The sequence below is a fragment of the Calypte anna genome, chromosome 1 (assembly GCF_003957555.1).
Source record: "Calypte anna isolate BGI_N300 chromosome 1, bCalAnn1_v1.p, whole genome shotgun sequence".
In the NCBI taxonomy this organism is placed as follows: Eukaryota; Metazoa; Chordata; class Aves; order Apodiformes; family Trochilidae; genus Calypte; species Calypte anna.
Genome location: NC_044244.1, coordinates 42,176,991 through 42,192,719, shown reverse-complemented (window position 1 = coordinate 42,192,719; position 15,729 = coordinate 42,176,991). Strand labels below are relative to the sequence as shown.

At 39.9% G+C, this 15,729-nt stretch overlaps 1 protein-coding gene across 1 annotated transcript in view; it reads right to left on the bottom strand.

Annotated features, from left to right (window-relative positions):
- ITPR2 (inositol 1,4,5-trisphosphate receptor type 2) overlaps positions 1-15,729 on the bottom strand; it is a 259,728-nt gene that overhangs the window by 169,710 nt on the left and 74,289 nt on the right. The window contains exons 11-21 of the mRNA XM_030449603.1: positions 15,061-15,215; positions 13,608-13,707; positions 13,299-13,459; positions 10,724-10,865; positions 9,787-9,945; positions 9,001-9,173; positions 6,446-6,565; positions 6,158-6,343; positions 4,757-5,008; positions 3,570-3,714; positions 2,468-2,618 (exon numbers count right to left, since the gene is read on the bottom strand). Coding sequence (XP_030305463.1) covers positions 2,468-2,618; positions 3,570-3,714; positions 4,757-5,008; positions 6,158-6,343; positions 6,446-6,565; positions 9,001-9,173; positions 9,787-9,945; positions 10,724-10,865; positions 13,299-13,459; positions 13,608-13,707; positions 15,061-15,215 — 1,744 coding nt within the window. The remainder of the gene's footprint in view (positions 1-2,467; positions 2,619-3,569; positions 3,715-4,756; positions 5,009-6,157; positions 6,344-6,445; positions 6,566-9,000; positions 9,174-9,786; positions 9,946-10,723; positions 10,866-13,298; positions 13,460-13,607; positions 13,708-15,060; positions 15,216-15,729) is intronic.

Below are 15,729 nucleotides of genomic sequence, written 5' to 3'. Positions count from 1 at the left end.
TTAAAAACCCACAAAAAACACAAAATCCCACAATCTTTATAATCTCCCTAACCTACAAAACTAGTAGTTTACTTTTATACATTCCCAGTATATACACAAAATCCTGGATGTTGGACAATGTGGATCCAGACTCCACAGGACTTAGGTAACATCAGAACTTTTGCAGTCAAATGTGTTTGGGTAGAAGTGACTGGACAAGATGCTAAGCACAATATAATCAGACCTCTGGTCTTTCCCCTTCCCCCAGAAGATAAAAGTACAAGAACATCATTAAGACACCTGATCATCTCATACACAGGCCTGTTCCAGCAAGCCTAGTAAAGCAAGGACACCTTGTCAAATGCAGAGGCAAGCCCAGTCTCAAGTAAGGACTCACATATCTTTACATCATCTATAGTCCAAGACGAACAGAAGCACATAAGTTCCAGCCTACCAGCACCACTCAGAAAACATAAGCACTTTCTGCCTCTTACTGTGGGCTCGAGCACAAGTCTGAAAAAAATGGACAGCGAAGCAGCCAAACACACACAACACAATAGTAATATGAAAAATGTAATACAATACAGCATTTAGACAGCACAGTCAGTATCTCTCTCTCTCTGGTCTCTCTTAAGATGGTAGACATGAGCTACCAAAAAAAAAAACCCAACAAACTAACCCACAGATCATTTCTGAAAGAATATCAGTGGATTGTCAAATCCTGACCTGAACTGGTCCAGTGTTTAAAAGACAAACACATCCACGGAGACAGCTACAGCCAAGAAGGAAGTTTAAAGAATCTGTATGAAGGCCACAGCTAACCAAATACACACAAAAAATCCCACCTTTGTTCTGAGCCTTTTTTGCTGGGAAAATATGAGACAAAACCAGATGTGTGACAATAGCTCCCAACAAGGCTCCAGTCAATGCTGAGTGTTACTAATAAGGCTGCTGAGCTGCCATTTGCATGGTGGTGACATTTTCTGCATTCCTTCATAGTCATTTACTTCGGAGTAAATTCACTGATTTGCATGGAACTGCTCTGGGAATGAGTATAACTGAGAGCAGGTCTGTTGGCATTTAATAGGTGGTTCGTTCCTTTATAGCCAGAAAGGAAACTCTTTAACAGAATAGAAGGGAATTAAGGATGAAACATAATTTTATGGGTATATAAAAACATTGAATGAGATGCATAACCAGGATTAAAGACTTGAGCAGATAGAGAATTAAACAGAAGAACCACATTTGCATGTTCCATCTTGCCAATACACCGAGATTTTATCTAAAATCAAACTGTGTCCAGAGCCATTTGAGAGTCTGCAATGCAGTATTTCAGGGACAAAAAAGGAAAACATCATTCCAAGTGTCTGAATGTAGAGTCTTCCCCTAGTTCTGTAGAGGGCTGGCAGCCAGCTATAGCATGCTTTAGTGTGCACAGCACTGCAGGAAAGACTTCCAGGGGCTCCCTGTAAAGTGCACTGGCAGTGATAGAGGAAAGATCAAGAGAATCAAGCACAAGACTTCTTGGCTCAGAGATGACAATGACATTCTACACTTCTCCAGAATGCCTGAACCTCAAAAAATAGAAAAAAAAAAAAAAGTTATGAAGGACAGCACACTCACACAGGGCAAAACAATGATTAGGAAAACTCGAGGCCAGGAAAAGGTATCCCAGAGAAAACATAAAATAATTGTTGTTTCAATACAAGACAGCTAACCCTATTTGGTGCTGTGGGCCAGCTGGCAGTGCATGATACACCAGACACATACTGAAACAGAATTTGCCATCAGCCAGTCCCCTGGACCCACAGCCCACATGACTGTTGTGCTTCCTTTCCACACATAGGAAAACAAAACTGTGAGATTTTAGCACTTTCCTGGCATGCTCATTCTTCAACCCAGTTCTAAGCCATGGTAGAAAAGGCAGTGGGACATACAGGATTTTCCTGTGGTTGTCAGACAGGCACTCTGGCCTGGGTTAAAAAAAGAACATTCAAAACTGACAAACACATGCAGAGAGGATGGTCTCATCTGAAATGTCTGGTGCTTCTGGACCAGTAACACATGTCACAGAATCACAGAATATGCTGAGTTATTCTCCCTTTATGTGAAGTGCTAAGACAACTAATAAATACTTGTGCCACATATGAACCATCATCATTGCAGTACCCAGGCAAATGCCATCTGCACTTGCTTAGGATGTTTAGCACAAGGGACACTCAGGTTTAGATCCAGATTTGAGACTTCAGTTTCAAACAAGCAAAGAAGCAGCCCCGACAGCACAGTAACCAAGCATCATAAGTATTCAGCTCCTTTCAAAAAGGATCCTCTTCAGTTGACCATCTTAATGTATCCTGCAATATATTCCTGTTAGGTGGGTTTATGTGTAAATAAAGAGTCTTGAAAGACCAGTGAGTTGTTGCATAAATTATTCCCAACCTAAATAGTGAATTACACACTGGAATAACAGTCTTTCTGCTTCTCTCACCTCCATCCTGAAACTTGCTCAACCTTTCGAAGTATGATGATATAGGAACTTGAACAATATCTAGAATTGCCAGAAGTGTCCGGGTCAGCCTGAGAAGCTCACTAAAACTATAAAAGCCGAAATATATGAGGTTTCGAGCCAGATGTACCACCTATGAAAAAAAGAAAATAAAAATGAAGGAAGTATGAGCAACCTTTGTGGTACTTAGCTGTGCAATACTATTGAATTTCACACAGCAGCTTTCAGAGAGATACAGATCTAGACTACATTCAGATTAGTACAAGTCTTTCCACTGATTTGAACTGGCCTTGGACTAAGGTCAGTGACATCAAATGTTTTTCAGAGTTAGCCAAAACAATTGGTCACTCAAATTTCAACAACCAAAGTGAAATTTGGAAGGCATGAAAGCATGTAATTGCATCTGTGAAAATAAATAAAATAAAGAAGAAAGACTCCGGGAAACTATTTAAAGAGGCAGTAGCTGTGGGGAAAATGGAAGCCAAAAGAGGAGGAAGACAACTGGGTTAAGTTTGAACAGAGGTTATATTTCAGATGACCAGAGGCAGGAGCAATAATGCTTAGCAGGTAGGTTGAAGGAAGTAGTATGAAAGCAGTAAGTCTTTTCCCCTTTATTCAGTGTTATTTGAATCTGGAAGATTTACATTTATCTAAAGTTTTTGTCAGGAATTTCAACCGGTATTTAAAACACTGGATTAGGTTATTCAGAGTATTTCCTTGAGTGTCATGTCTTACACAGAGACTAATACTTACCTATATTGAAGAATCCCTGCATGGAAATTCACTAATGTGGAGAGAAGGGTCATATGGCCATTCACCCACACACATATCCCTCTCCCTTGCCACTGAAATGCAACCACCTCAGGAGAGGGAGGAAATACACAGCTGTTGGGCAGCAGACTGTACTATTATTTTCTGCAGTCACAGTCATCACCAAGAACACAGGAGTTAGGAACCTGTGCTTCTTTAGGACATTTTAAACTGACATTTATTATGCAACTGTATTTATTTTGAAAGAGCCAATATCAGCTGAGGTAAAATGAGAAGGAATACCATAAGTAGGACACAGATAGCTGAGAAATACCTCAAATGTAAGTTTATTTTTCTCTTTTTCTCCAAAAGGAAAGGGCTGATTTACAACTTCTTTCAGATACTCTTCTACAAACTCCATAGTGAGTGCAAACTTCCTCTTCATTTCATTTCTTGAAGAGTCTGTGAAAGAATCATACCTACAACGCAAGACACAGAAGGAAGAAAAATTAACCACCTCTAATATTAGGATCAGCTGTCACTAAACAAAAAACAAACCATTCACAATTCCATAAAATTACTGTCAGTTCTCTGTAAGGAGAAGGGTAGAGGTCAGGTGATTCTGCATAGATACAAAAAAGGATGCATAAACCTTCCTTACAACAGCACCTATAAGGGTTGCAGCCATAACAGAGACAGGAAAATACTACTGTTCTGGCAGACAGTACTCTTAAATCTTGCTGTGGCAATTCAGTAACCACTACATCTCAGCTGTCCTCTCTGCCCATCAACCAGAGTACACTGTTTCCGCAAGGAGGATGGTACGTAAGGAAAGCAGCTCAGGACAGACAACCTCCTTCTCTCTACCACCAACAAGGAATGATTTTTCATGTATGTCAAAACAATCCTTCATCACACTAAAAGAAGCAATAGTGTCTACTGAACTGCTATACTGCTTCCTCTGTTTCTTCAGCCAGATATTCCCTTTCTGGGCCTAGCACAGTGGCACTGCTCCATCAAACCAATTAAGCCAGAGAGGGTTTCCACTGAAGTCAATGGGCCTTTCTCCCATACTTAAAATTTAACACATGCTTAAGTACTTTGCTGGACTGAGGCCAAAGCCTCTGTAAACTGTTTCTGGGGCAATAGCCTTACCTAAATGTAAGTTCCAGCTTTCCAGCTGTGGCTTTCAGTTGAGCCTGAAGTATAACACTACATGCTTGGTAGTATCACACTCAATGCTAGACACCATTAAAGCACTTCAAATTCAGCTTTTCAAAGGAAATTCAATTTTTCCCCAGATTGTCCCTGATAAGAACAATGTGAAAAATGAGACTGAAATATTATGTAAAGCTACCCATGGAAGTTTCCAAGAGTACCAATAATAAATAACTGTGTTTTGCAACAAAATACCTTTTTGCTTACATGTTTTGTTAACATTACATATTTACAACCATTTTGTTCTGAGACTAACCCAAGTACAATGAAGTTGCACTTTATTTTGCAACACTTTCGACTCACTCATGAATTGTGATCTTAGTAGGAATTTCAGTCCACAATCTGGCGTATCTCACAGGTACCACAGATTCCTGAGGATCTCTGTCCACGTGCATGTGTAGCATCAGCCGACAAAAAGAAGCCCGGAGGTCATAAGGGAGACTTTCATCAGACATACATCGTAGGATCAGGTCCACTGACAGCTGAGCAGAAATCTGGTTGATGGCAAGGTACTGGCGGTCCAGGCACATTCTTGCAAAGAGGTTAAGCTGGTACCTTAAAAAGAAAAAAAAAATCACTGTATTTCCAACTGATTTCTTCAAATACCATAAAACAGCATACTCTAGTATCTGACTTTACAAGCCTCATGTCAACCTTTCTGACATAAATAGTAAAAATTTACAGGAGTGACTTTTCTAGCTAAGGAACCAACTTGCCATCAAAAATGCTATCATCAGGGTCCAGATCCCCCCATGAAGACTGGGCTCCCTTTGACACACAAAGGAAGACTTCTTCAATGGACAGCTGAAGCATTTGGACCATTTGTTTCCAGTCTGTGTAAGGCACTGTTTCATGATCATTTCTCCCCTCTAATCCTCGGGACACTCCTTCCTCAGAGCATACCTTATCCTAGAGCAGCACAACCTAAAAATGTAGCCCAATAAATAAAAGTTAAGAGGCAAAATTAAAACAAGACACAAAGACCTGTCATGAGCAAAGGAAATTAAAGATTTGTCTGGGATAAACAGCAAAGAGTATGATTCTTCTAACAGGAAAAAAATGAAAGAATCTAATAATCCCAATTTCTGGCATGACATTGTTTCCTTTTTTTCATATTAGCTAATGATCCAAGTAAGAACGGCATCAGGAGAGAGAGTTTTCATTTTTTTTCCATTTCATAGAATCATGGAATCATAGAATTTGCTGGGTTGGAAGGGACCTCAGAGATCATCAAGTCCAACCCTTGAACCACTACCGCTGCAGTTACCAGACCATGGCACTGAGTGCCACATCCAGTCTCTTTTTAAATATCTCCAGGGATGGAGAATCCACTACTTCCCTGGGCAGCCCATTCCAATGCCTGATCACCATCTCTGTAAAGAAATTCTTTCTAATATCCAACCTAAACCTCCCCCAGCACAACTTGAGACCGCACGCTCTTGTCTTGCTGAGGGTTGCCTGGGAAAAGAGACCAACCCCCACCTGGCTACACCCTCCTTTCAGGTAGTTGTAGAGAGTGATGAGGTCTCCTCTGAGCCTCCTCTTGTCCAAGCTGAACAGCCCCAGCTCCCTCAGCTTCTCCTCATAGGATCTGTGCTCAAGTCCCTTCACCAGCCTGGTTGCCCTCCTTTGGACCCGCTCCAGGACCTCAATATCCTTCCTAGACTGAGGGGCCCAGAACTGGATTTGAATAAGCAGTTTTACCTGTAGTAAGTAAGAACTTCTAAATCAGCTTTTGTGCCCTCCTTTGCCTCCTGAGCCAGATGCCTGATGGCTTTGCCATGAGGTTCCTTGTTACTATCAATCCAGTAAAGCCACACTTCCTCTTCATCAATGTCATCTGAGATGACTGGGCATTCCAATGGATTGTCCATTTGTGTTGATACCAGCCTGCAAAGACAAATCATTCAAAAATGGAGCCACTACCAACCTGCTACAAATGTAACGACAGACAAGACAACAAAAAGGTATGTTCAAATTATAGATGCTCACTTGGTCTGAATGAGAATGTCAGCATTCCCTGGGCTCAGCATAAACTTGCAGATGAGTTCCTGAGTTACTGGTATTGCCGTGGTGTTAGATACACACAGGTCTGATAGATAATCCAAGAATCTGCAGTCAAAAAACCACAGATGCAACAAAACATGAGCCTTAAAATAGTACAGAGAAACATTGCAGTACAAATTTCTAGCATCCATCACTAATATACACATTTATCAACATGCAATCTTTGTTGATTCATACTATTCCAACTCATAACAAATAAAAATTAATAGTACCTTTGAGAGCCACCCTGAATGGTACTGACAATCAGTCAGGGACAGTAAAGAAAAATATCCCAAGGGTATCAATTCTCAGCAAATCAAAGACCAAATTGCTGTGTCAGAACTTTAAAGCAGCCTGAGGCTGTCTTAAACTTGGCTGGTGGGGGAGCTCCACTGAAGGTCTCTGTCCCTGTCAGGAACCAAAAGCAAAAATTCCTACCCATCTTCCCCACCAGTAACATGCATGTCCCTAACCCAAATAGCAAGTAGGTGTTACTTGTGCTGGAGACATCTATGTACCCTTTAAGGAACTCCACTGCACTGGAGGAGTCCAGCCTTTAAACTCCACAAACTGACACAGCCAACAATTAGTGATGAGTGAAGATCTGGCAGGAGAGGACCTCTGCATTCAAAGCTATCACTCCACATAAATAAGAAATATCAAAGCTTAGCATGGAAATCAGTTTCATACGATTTTTTCTCTCAAATTTATATTTTCTGATGCTCAACAAGGTTCAGGCTGAGGCTTTCCTAACAGTTGGGACATTCATTATCTAGTTCATGCCCATCTGCCATGGATTTCTCTGCGTGCATTAACAGTAGTCCATATTGCAGTCTTTGCCTCAATGGAACATAAAAATGGCCTCTTCCCTCTATGTAGCTGCTTCTTTTCAGGACATTCGTAGGAAACTGAGTATCCGTGAGCCCTGAGTATCCTCTAACAACTGGCAAGAGGCTCAAGAGCTGATGGGGGAGCAGATACAAGCAGGCACACACAGTTTCCTTAGAAATGAAGGAAAAAAAACTTGACCATCTACTATCTGGTGTTCAATGATCCAACAGTTTGAACCTCTATAGAGGTTTTGCATTAGCACAGACCACAGAAGTCTGGGATGTGCAAGGGATGAGTATAGAAAGCATTTCTAGGTTACACTTAGGAACATTTTTACCCATGGCTGAAATGGAGATTTTTGGCAACAGGTAATTCATAGCACACCACAATATTGCATCAAGAAGGTTATGAAGTAAGCAGCATAGAATTACACAGAATTCCAGGGGATTTACATCACTGGAGCTAAAACTTGTGAATTTTGTTGAGCTTGTGTCATAGAGTCTACTACAGCCATCCTCACCCACACAAGCAGCGATGTACAAATCTAAGAATTGAAAAGATTCTCCATGAAAATAAGTGCCTTTGCTATTCAGATTGCATCATCTTAGCAATGGATACTTTCCAAATATTTATTACTCTAGGGTCTCAGCCTTAGAGAAGTGAATGTATATTTTAATGCACAGCAACAGCACAATCCTGTTACACAACAGTACTGCGACATCCTCCACCACAAAGTGATATGAGATTGTCAATAAACACTAGGACCTTTCAACACTGAGAAGAAGCTCATTTCATGTGGTTTTCTCTTAGTACTGACCTACCCAAACCCATTTTTAGCATGGGAGAGGCCAGGAGATTACAGTGAGGCAAAATATCTGCAGATATATGGAAAATAACTGAAGCAGTGAAGCACCAGGGCTTTGAGCAATATCCTTAATCACCAACAGAAAAATGGTATTCACAATTACAGAGGACATTATTGGACCTTCAATGCATTAAGTTCTTAAATTTGTATTACTTCAGTAATTTTACAACTGACAATCCAATGAAAAAAAACAGATGGATTTTCCATTTAAAAAAAATCCATTTCCTTCATATTCTGATCTAAAGTTAATCAAAACAATTTCCAGCTGAGTGAAGTTCAAGGCCAGAATTTTTCATTTGAAACAAGATGTGGTCTAGGACATGTGTCCACTGCCCTGGGCCACTTTTGGGTCTGATCTGGAATCAGAACCTGCAGGAAAACCGACAGTCATAAAAGCTTAGAAAAATTGACTTCTGTTTAGTTTCCACCATGTTTATTATCAGGGGACCCAACACAAGTGGCAGTTTCACAAAGGATCTGCAGAGTTGTGAGAAATTAAAATTTCTGTTTGTTTTTCTATGTCCCAGTCTGAACTAAAATAAAATCTTCAAAATTGTCTTTTAAAATAAACCTCCTTTTCAGAAAGCTCTAGTTCTGAAATGCAGATACTGTGATACTCCAATGTATTTCTGACCTTTTCTAGCATGACACTGTACATGTGGGTTTTCTGTCTGCCAGGTCAAAAAAAAAAAAATTAAGCTGGGAGAAAGAGACAACAAAACTATCAATAGAAGGCAGGTTCACAGCTACTGTAAATATAAGGGCCTATCAATACAGGGAAAAAGTTAAGTGGACCACTTCAAACCTTGGCTCTCGATTTCTCCTGAGTAAATTAACAAACGTCTCTATTTCTTTAGCTGTGATGTGTTTCTCTAGCAGTTTTCTGTTGTTGTGCAACAAAGCTGTGATGGTGTCTTCTGCCAGAATATCATAACCAATCTGGGACTGCATGATGCAGAAATTCTTCGCAATATATTCCTGAAAAAATGAAAATTTCCGTGATGACTTGTTAAGCAGTAATGTTTTTCTTTTAGAATCATAAGCACTCAGCTCAATGAGCAATCAAAATAACCCTCAAAACTTCCTCTCTGAACTGGCTTGAGGAAAAGAATATCTGAACACATAAAATATGTACCCCAAGAAACAAGTTCAATATTAGGAATGACTAACTCTTCTTTTTCTTTCGTAAAACAAAGGACTGAATCAATGAAAATATATACAAAATTCAAGAAAGGACAACCAATTTTTTTAAAGGAAAATCCTAAAGGTTTTTATAATGTTTAAGGACCTTTCTTTTCCAAATCTCCCCTCCTCTCCTTCCCTCTAAGACAAAAATATTTCTGTAAAGCACTGGAAAGAAAACAAAGCAGTCACACTTTTACCTCTGCTCCCTTAAGTCCTATAAAGTTAGTGCAGTTTTTCCCAGCTGCAGCTGAGACTGGAGTCTATTGCTTCTTACAACTAACATATACAAAAACCCAGTCCTTACACCATTAGCACAGAATCCCACTTGCTAGTGCAGAGAGTGATGTCAAACCCAGGATATACATTTATAGAAATCAGGTGAAAAATTATCTTGAATAGCACTGACCTGGTTTTTCCTATAGTCCTGCTGGGAATGTCTGAGAACTCTGTAACATAATCTTAACATGTATTTGTATGGAGCATATCTCTGGTCACCTAGATCTTCAAGTCTTAGCATCGATCCTTCACCTTTGTCTTTAAAAGGAGCTTTGAGGATGCCAAAGATCTGTTCAAAATCAAAATCACAGAAAATAAAATCCCAGATTTTTGCTTAACATGTAGCAGTCAATAAAAACATCTTCTAACATGATCAGCACAAGCACCTTATTTACCAAAGTTGGAAGTGAATCACAGCACTTACATACACACAACTGAATACAAGTGGGGGCACAATCTCAGATGCTACAGCTTTAGGTGCTTAGCTTTACATTTTCCTCCAACTTCACTGATATTGCTTTCTTTTTACTGCTACCCCCAATTTTAAATATTGTTAGTTGAGTGCCTTAATTTTGGATAAATTAAGGATGGAAAAGGAGGACAATACTGGCTGCTGTCCAATTTCATTCTTTTCTGTTTTTATTTTTCAGTAGGCAACTTAAAGAGCATAGCGATTTTGATTTATATGCAAGTTCACAGCTCATACAAAGCCAAGGATCCGTAAGAGCAAAAGAATTTTTCCGATATGGGGAATACTATATGCAGGATTGGGACCATGTTGTAAGCTTGTTTCAAATTTCATCAACATTTGTAATAAAATGTAGTCTTAAAAGTCATCAGAATCACATGAATCTGAGTCATCAGACATGGCTCCTCATGTTTCTGTCTGATTCACAGACCAAGATATGAGCCTTGACTAAGTAATATCATATCTATCCAATCCAACCAGACACAAACCCAACATGGGGTTGTTAAGTCAAGTTACCTAAAAATAACATTTTCTTAAATAAGTCTCTCCTACAGTCTGCTTGTAAATACAAGCAAGTTATTAATACAGCAGGACATACCTGAGCCAATATATTCTGTTCCCTCATTAATTTTTGTCGTTCTCTGTTTGGCCTGGTAACAACCACATCCAAAACTTCCTGCCCATTATTAGGCACATCAGCAACAAAGAAAATGAGATCTTCCAGTAACTTGGTTACAAACCTAGAATGAATACATAAATAATTATTATATGCAGCTATTCAACACCTGCTAGTATCCATTATGAAAGAAAATCCCCTTTTAGAATAACCTTTCTCTAGAGCAATAGAACTTCAATCACTAGAAAGTTAAGTTTGACATGTACTTAAGGATTCCAGACCATGGTTCAGCAGAGGCTTAAGCTCTCATAGGGATGTTTACCAAGGCACTAAACAACAACCAGAGACAAAAAGGGAGAAAAATATAGGATACTTGGTTGCTGTAGAGTATTTAAACATCCAAAACCTATACCAGCTGGCACCATGGCCTAGGAACAGTAGAAAGACACTCTTAATGCAGCCTAGCAAGGATTCTTACACTTTCTCATGGGCACCAGTCAGTGAAACAAGATGATAGACTCACTAGAGGAATAAAACCATTCTATCACTAGACTATTTTCCTATTGGCCCAAGAACATATTTTAAAAATATTACATTTGTTTCAGTCTGCTACACAAAAGCTCTGGCAGAAACAAGTGCTAAAAAGGACAGAGGAAGTGGTAATAATTCCTTCTCTCCTTTCTGCAGAAAATGCAAAAAGTGTTCATTGCCTTCTTGTTACTAACATACCTTGCCAGGCATGCACAGAGAAGTACAAATGCCCACAGATTTCAATGAATCTCCCTTAAAAGAACTAGCAATCTTTTACAAACAAAATCCAGCACATTGCCTACCTTGAGGAAACATCATATGAATTTGGACATCATCAGGTCTACAATTACCAAACCTTTATGTATGATATGGAAGTGCCAGGAAGATGAACAGTGGAGTTTCAAAGTTGTCTCTAGGAGCCAGGCACAAAGCTTCCACTGTCTAAGTGAGCTTTAGCTTTAAAACTCTCAGCCCACTGGCAGAGAACAGCAAGGTTCCCCTCAAAAGAAAAAGCAGAAAAGGCATATGTAGGATGAAGCAAACAGGGAAAAGAGGGGGTTGGCTTTTTCCCAAAGGAAATCACAGGAACAAATAATGGCACTACCCTGAAACCAGTATGAAATGTTTTACTTGTGTGTTACACCAATCTGTCAGCATCAAAATTTGAAAATACTGTCTTCCAGTAACACAGCAGTGCAAGGTTAATATAGGGATGTCACACCTTGATTATGTCATATGCCTCTCTAGTTCAATCCAATCATGAAATGGCCCATTAGCTTTTCAAGGCTAAGTACCAACACCCAGGCCATTACAGATCTGCCTTTTATGATAAATCCTCCATCTGATATTGAGCCATCTTGTCTAATTGCTACTGACGACTGACAGCAAAAGTTCCATTTTATCAACAAGAATGAACATTTTCAGTAAGAGCTGTGTAAGATGCATGATGCAATACGAGTTACAATTTAACACAGCTAGTGATGCAGTTTAACAACAGACAGCTGAAAACAAATAGTGAGTTACATCACTGGGAGTGGGATATATCTGGCTAAAATGTACAACAAAACCCATCAATTCAGCAGCAGATGTGAAGAACAGACATTCTAGTAGAACTACAGCTGAAACATTGATGAATACAAAGGGCAGACCCCAAAATTATGTAAAACAGGAAAAGAACACAGGGAAAAATACAAATAGGAAAGTGTAGTGAAATGAGGCAACCAGGTGCCACTAATTGCCAGGGAGTGAGCATGAGCTTGTGTCAAGCCCACCTGTGCCTAATTAGAGCGGGCCCCAACTGTGCATGAGCAGAACCAGGGGGCCAATAAAAGGTGAGGCCTGAGACACAGGCGGGGCTCAGTCCTGAGCAAGCCAGCAGAGAGGCCAGTCACTCTTGGAGCAGCAGCAACGATCCGGGCTAGTCAGCTCTGAGAGCCATAGGCTTAGAGCATTGCTTGTGAGTCTCTGCTGGAACACCTGGTTGGACCTTGAAGCGCCGTTCCCTAAGAGAGGTTCGTCTTGCTACAGGAAAGGATCTGCTGGGGCAGCTTCTTGGTCACTGAGACTTCCTTCTGCTGCTCTAGCAGCATGAATGTGTAGTACAGTGAACTCAAGAATCAAGGGTCCTGCCATGCTGCCCACTGTCTAGAGAGCCTTCTTGCCCATGAGAATCAAATGCAACAGGCCCCCATGCTACAGCTCAGAAGTAGTTTATCAAAGGGAATTAAGATAAACACTTTGCATTTGCCCACGGAGCAACCCATTTATTGATGTGGGCAGTGAGTTGGGGAAGTGCTGTTTATGCCCATTTTACAGATGAGATGCACAGATGAGCCTAAGGTGGAGCAAGAATGCTCTGACAGAGGCAGAATCTAACCCCAGGTTAGCAGCCTCAGCACTGAAGTGTCCTCTCTCACAACTGCCTCTGTGTCCACACAGACATTACTAACTTATTACTGCAATGCCACGATGTCATGAGTAATCAAACACCAGTTTAGGAAGGAAAAAAAACCCCAAACTCACTAACCTCCTTTCATTCTGGGTTATTGTTCCATTCTCCAGCTTTTTAACAGTTGATGCTAGAACCTTGTTTGCATCATTGGCGAAGTCCAAGTCTCTGACCTCAGACAGAGGAACTGATACAATGGCAAAAGCTTCTTTGTCTTCTTTTGTTTGGCACGTCCCAATCTGCAACAGTTATTGATTTGATTTGGGTGAAAAATCCTCTTACCTTTATCCTCATTATGATGTATAGTTCATATGGTAGAGATGGCATCACCAGTAGAGAACTTCAGGAATGAGTTTGGGATTTCAGCCCCAAGATATAAACCTTTACCTTTAACATCACAGGCCTCTCTTCATCAGTGTCTATTGGAATGCTAGTACTGGTGACCCAAGTGTTAGTGCATAAATGCCTCAGTCGGACATATGAGTTCCTAAAAGAAAACAAAGCAAGCAACAGGTTGGGTGGATCAGTCATGAGCTGCAGTGTAAAAAGGGGGATGCACAAGACCACAACATGAGATTTGAGGGCAGTCACTTAACATAAAAGGGTGAAGGAGACCTAAAAGAGACTACAGTAACCTTTTCCCTTGTCTCCCTCTTTCTCACCCAGACAGAGTTGAGACAAGAACAAACAGCATTTTGGGATTATGCAGAACACTGTTTTTAAGTATGTATATAAGCCTAGGATTAAAGTATTCCTTAAAGAAAAAAGAAAATGAAAAGGTGTTATAAAATCCCATCTGAATAGAAGCAGATTTCATGAATAAATCAAATTCTTTTCTTTTTTCTGCAAACAAACCCTTTCAACCTCTCACAGCATAAAAGCCAGAAAGTAAAACTGACCATGGTTTCACAGCTTCACCAATTATGATTTGCAAACCCTTGTTAGAGGAAGCAAGAATTTACAGAACCAGTTCTCAACTGAAAATCAAGTGAACAAAGATCAGACCTGAGATTCTTCTAAATTTTTTCATTATGATAATCTGTGGTATTAACAAAAAGCAGAGCTGAGAAATCAATTACATTTTTTACTCTGAATCCTACTTTTTAAATACATTCACTGTGGTCTTCATTCTCACTCTCCCTTTCATGCTGATAGGATTTGAGTTTTCAAGTAAGCAAATTATCTGGCAAAACTTAGCATAGCAAATACACTTCAAAGCTGCATAAATCAGTATTTGTGAGTACCCAGCTTTAAAATCCACTCTCATAACTACTAGCCCCAAGTGTCTACATGCCCATTCAGTCACAAGCAGCTCCATGTGACTTAGCCAGCCTATCTCAGCTAAGCAACACAGTTGAATTTTCAAATATTCACAATTAAAATACAGAAGCTACTTGCTGAATTCATTTGAATAACAAGCCTTTTCAGTGGCACTGTGATCTGTCAGGGAAACAGAGGCTCTGTTCACCATACACATTATTTTGTTGGGAACAATTCAGTTAGATCTATTAGCAGTACAGCTTTTTCAAAAACTGCACAAGACTCAGCTCTGTCTTCATATATATCTATGCAACATTTAGCCCATTATTTCTCTCTTCACAGACTCTCTTCAAGTGTCACTTGGTTTATCCTTATAATTATTTTACCCAGTCACAGCAGCAGTATCATGTTTTATACATCTTTTCTTTATCCATGAACACTCCTCAAATTTTAACTGAAGGATAATATTCGCTCATTTGATTTTTTTTTCTGCTTTACTCACCAGCATAATGCTAGGAAGAAACCTGTCAACACAGCACTGTTTTTTGCGCACACACACACACCCTTTGTTTTTTTTTACCTTGGAACCAGGCAATCAGCTCTCTGAAGAGTGGTGGCATCCAGTTCAAAGAGAGATGCAATGTCATTTCCATGTGGCACAGAGACCAAAGTATACATAATCTTCTCCCCTGCCTGGCGTTTCTTCTTTGAAGCAGGAAGGTCGCCATCTCTCTGCTGATTAGGCACAAGGGTTATTTGCTTGCACTGGGGTCCATTATAAATTCTCCAGTTACCTTGCAGACAAGTAATACATCTGAATTGTATTTTCATTTATTAATTTTTTTTTTTTGCTACATTCAAGTAACAATGTACCAAGATTGGCTTTGGAGTGTGTAACACAAAGGATGCACTTTGCCCCAGGCACATGGGGTCTCAGACAGTCATTATAACAACAGCAGGTTACAAGCCACAGAGAAACTGCAGTACTATATACAATATTACTTGACACCTACAACTTCAAAAACCTGCAGCATTTGCAGACCCTTCACTCCCAACAGATGTAATTACACAGTGATGATTTGGAAAGGGACAGAGTTAAAAGAACAGAGCTAAAGAAAAATGGATTTTTTTAAAGCAATGGGGGATTTTAAAAGTAAGCAACTTGCCTAAATCCACTGTTGTTTTATTTAAGTTTGCCCATTTTTTCTTCTCATATGGTCAGAATCACAGCACCACACTTCCTAAACAG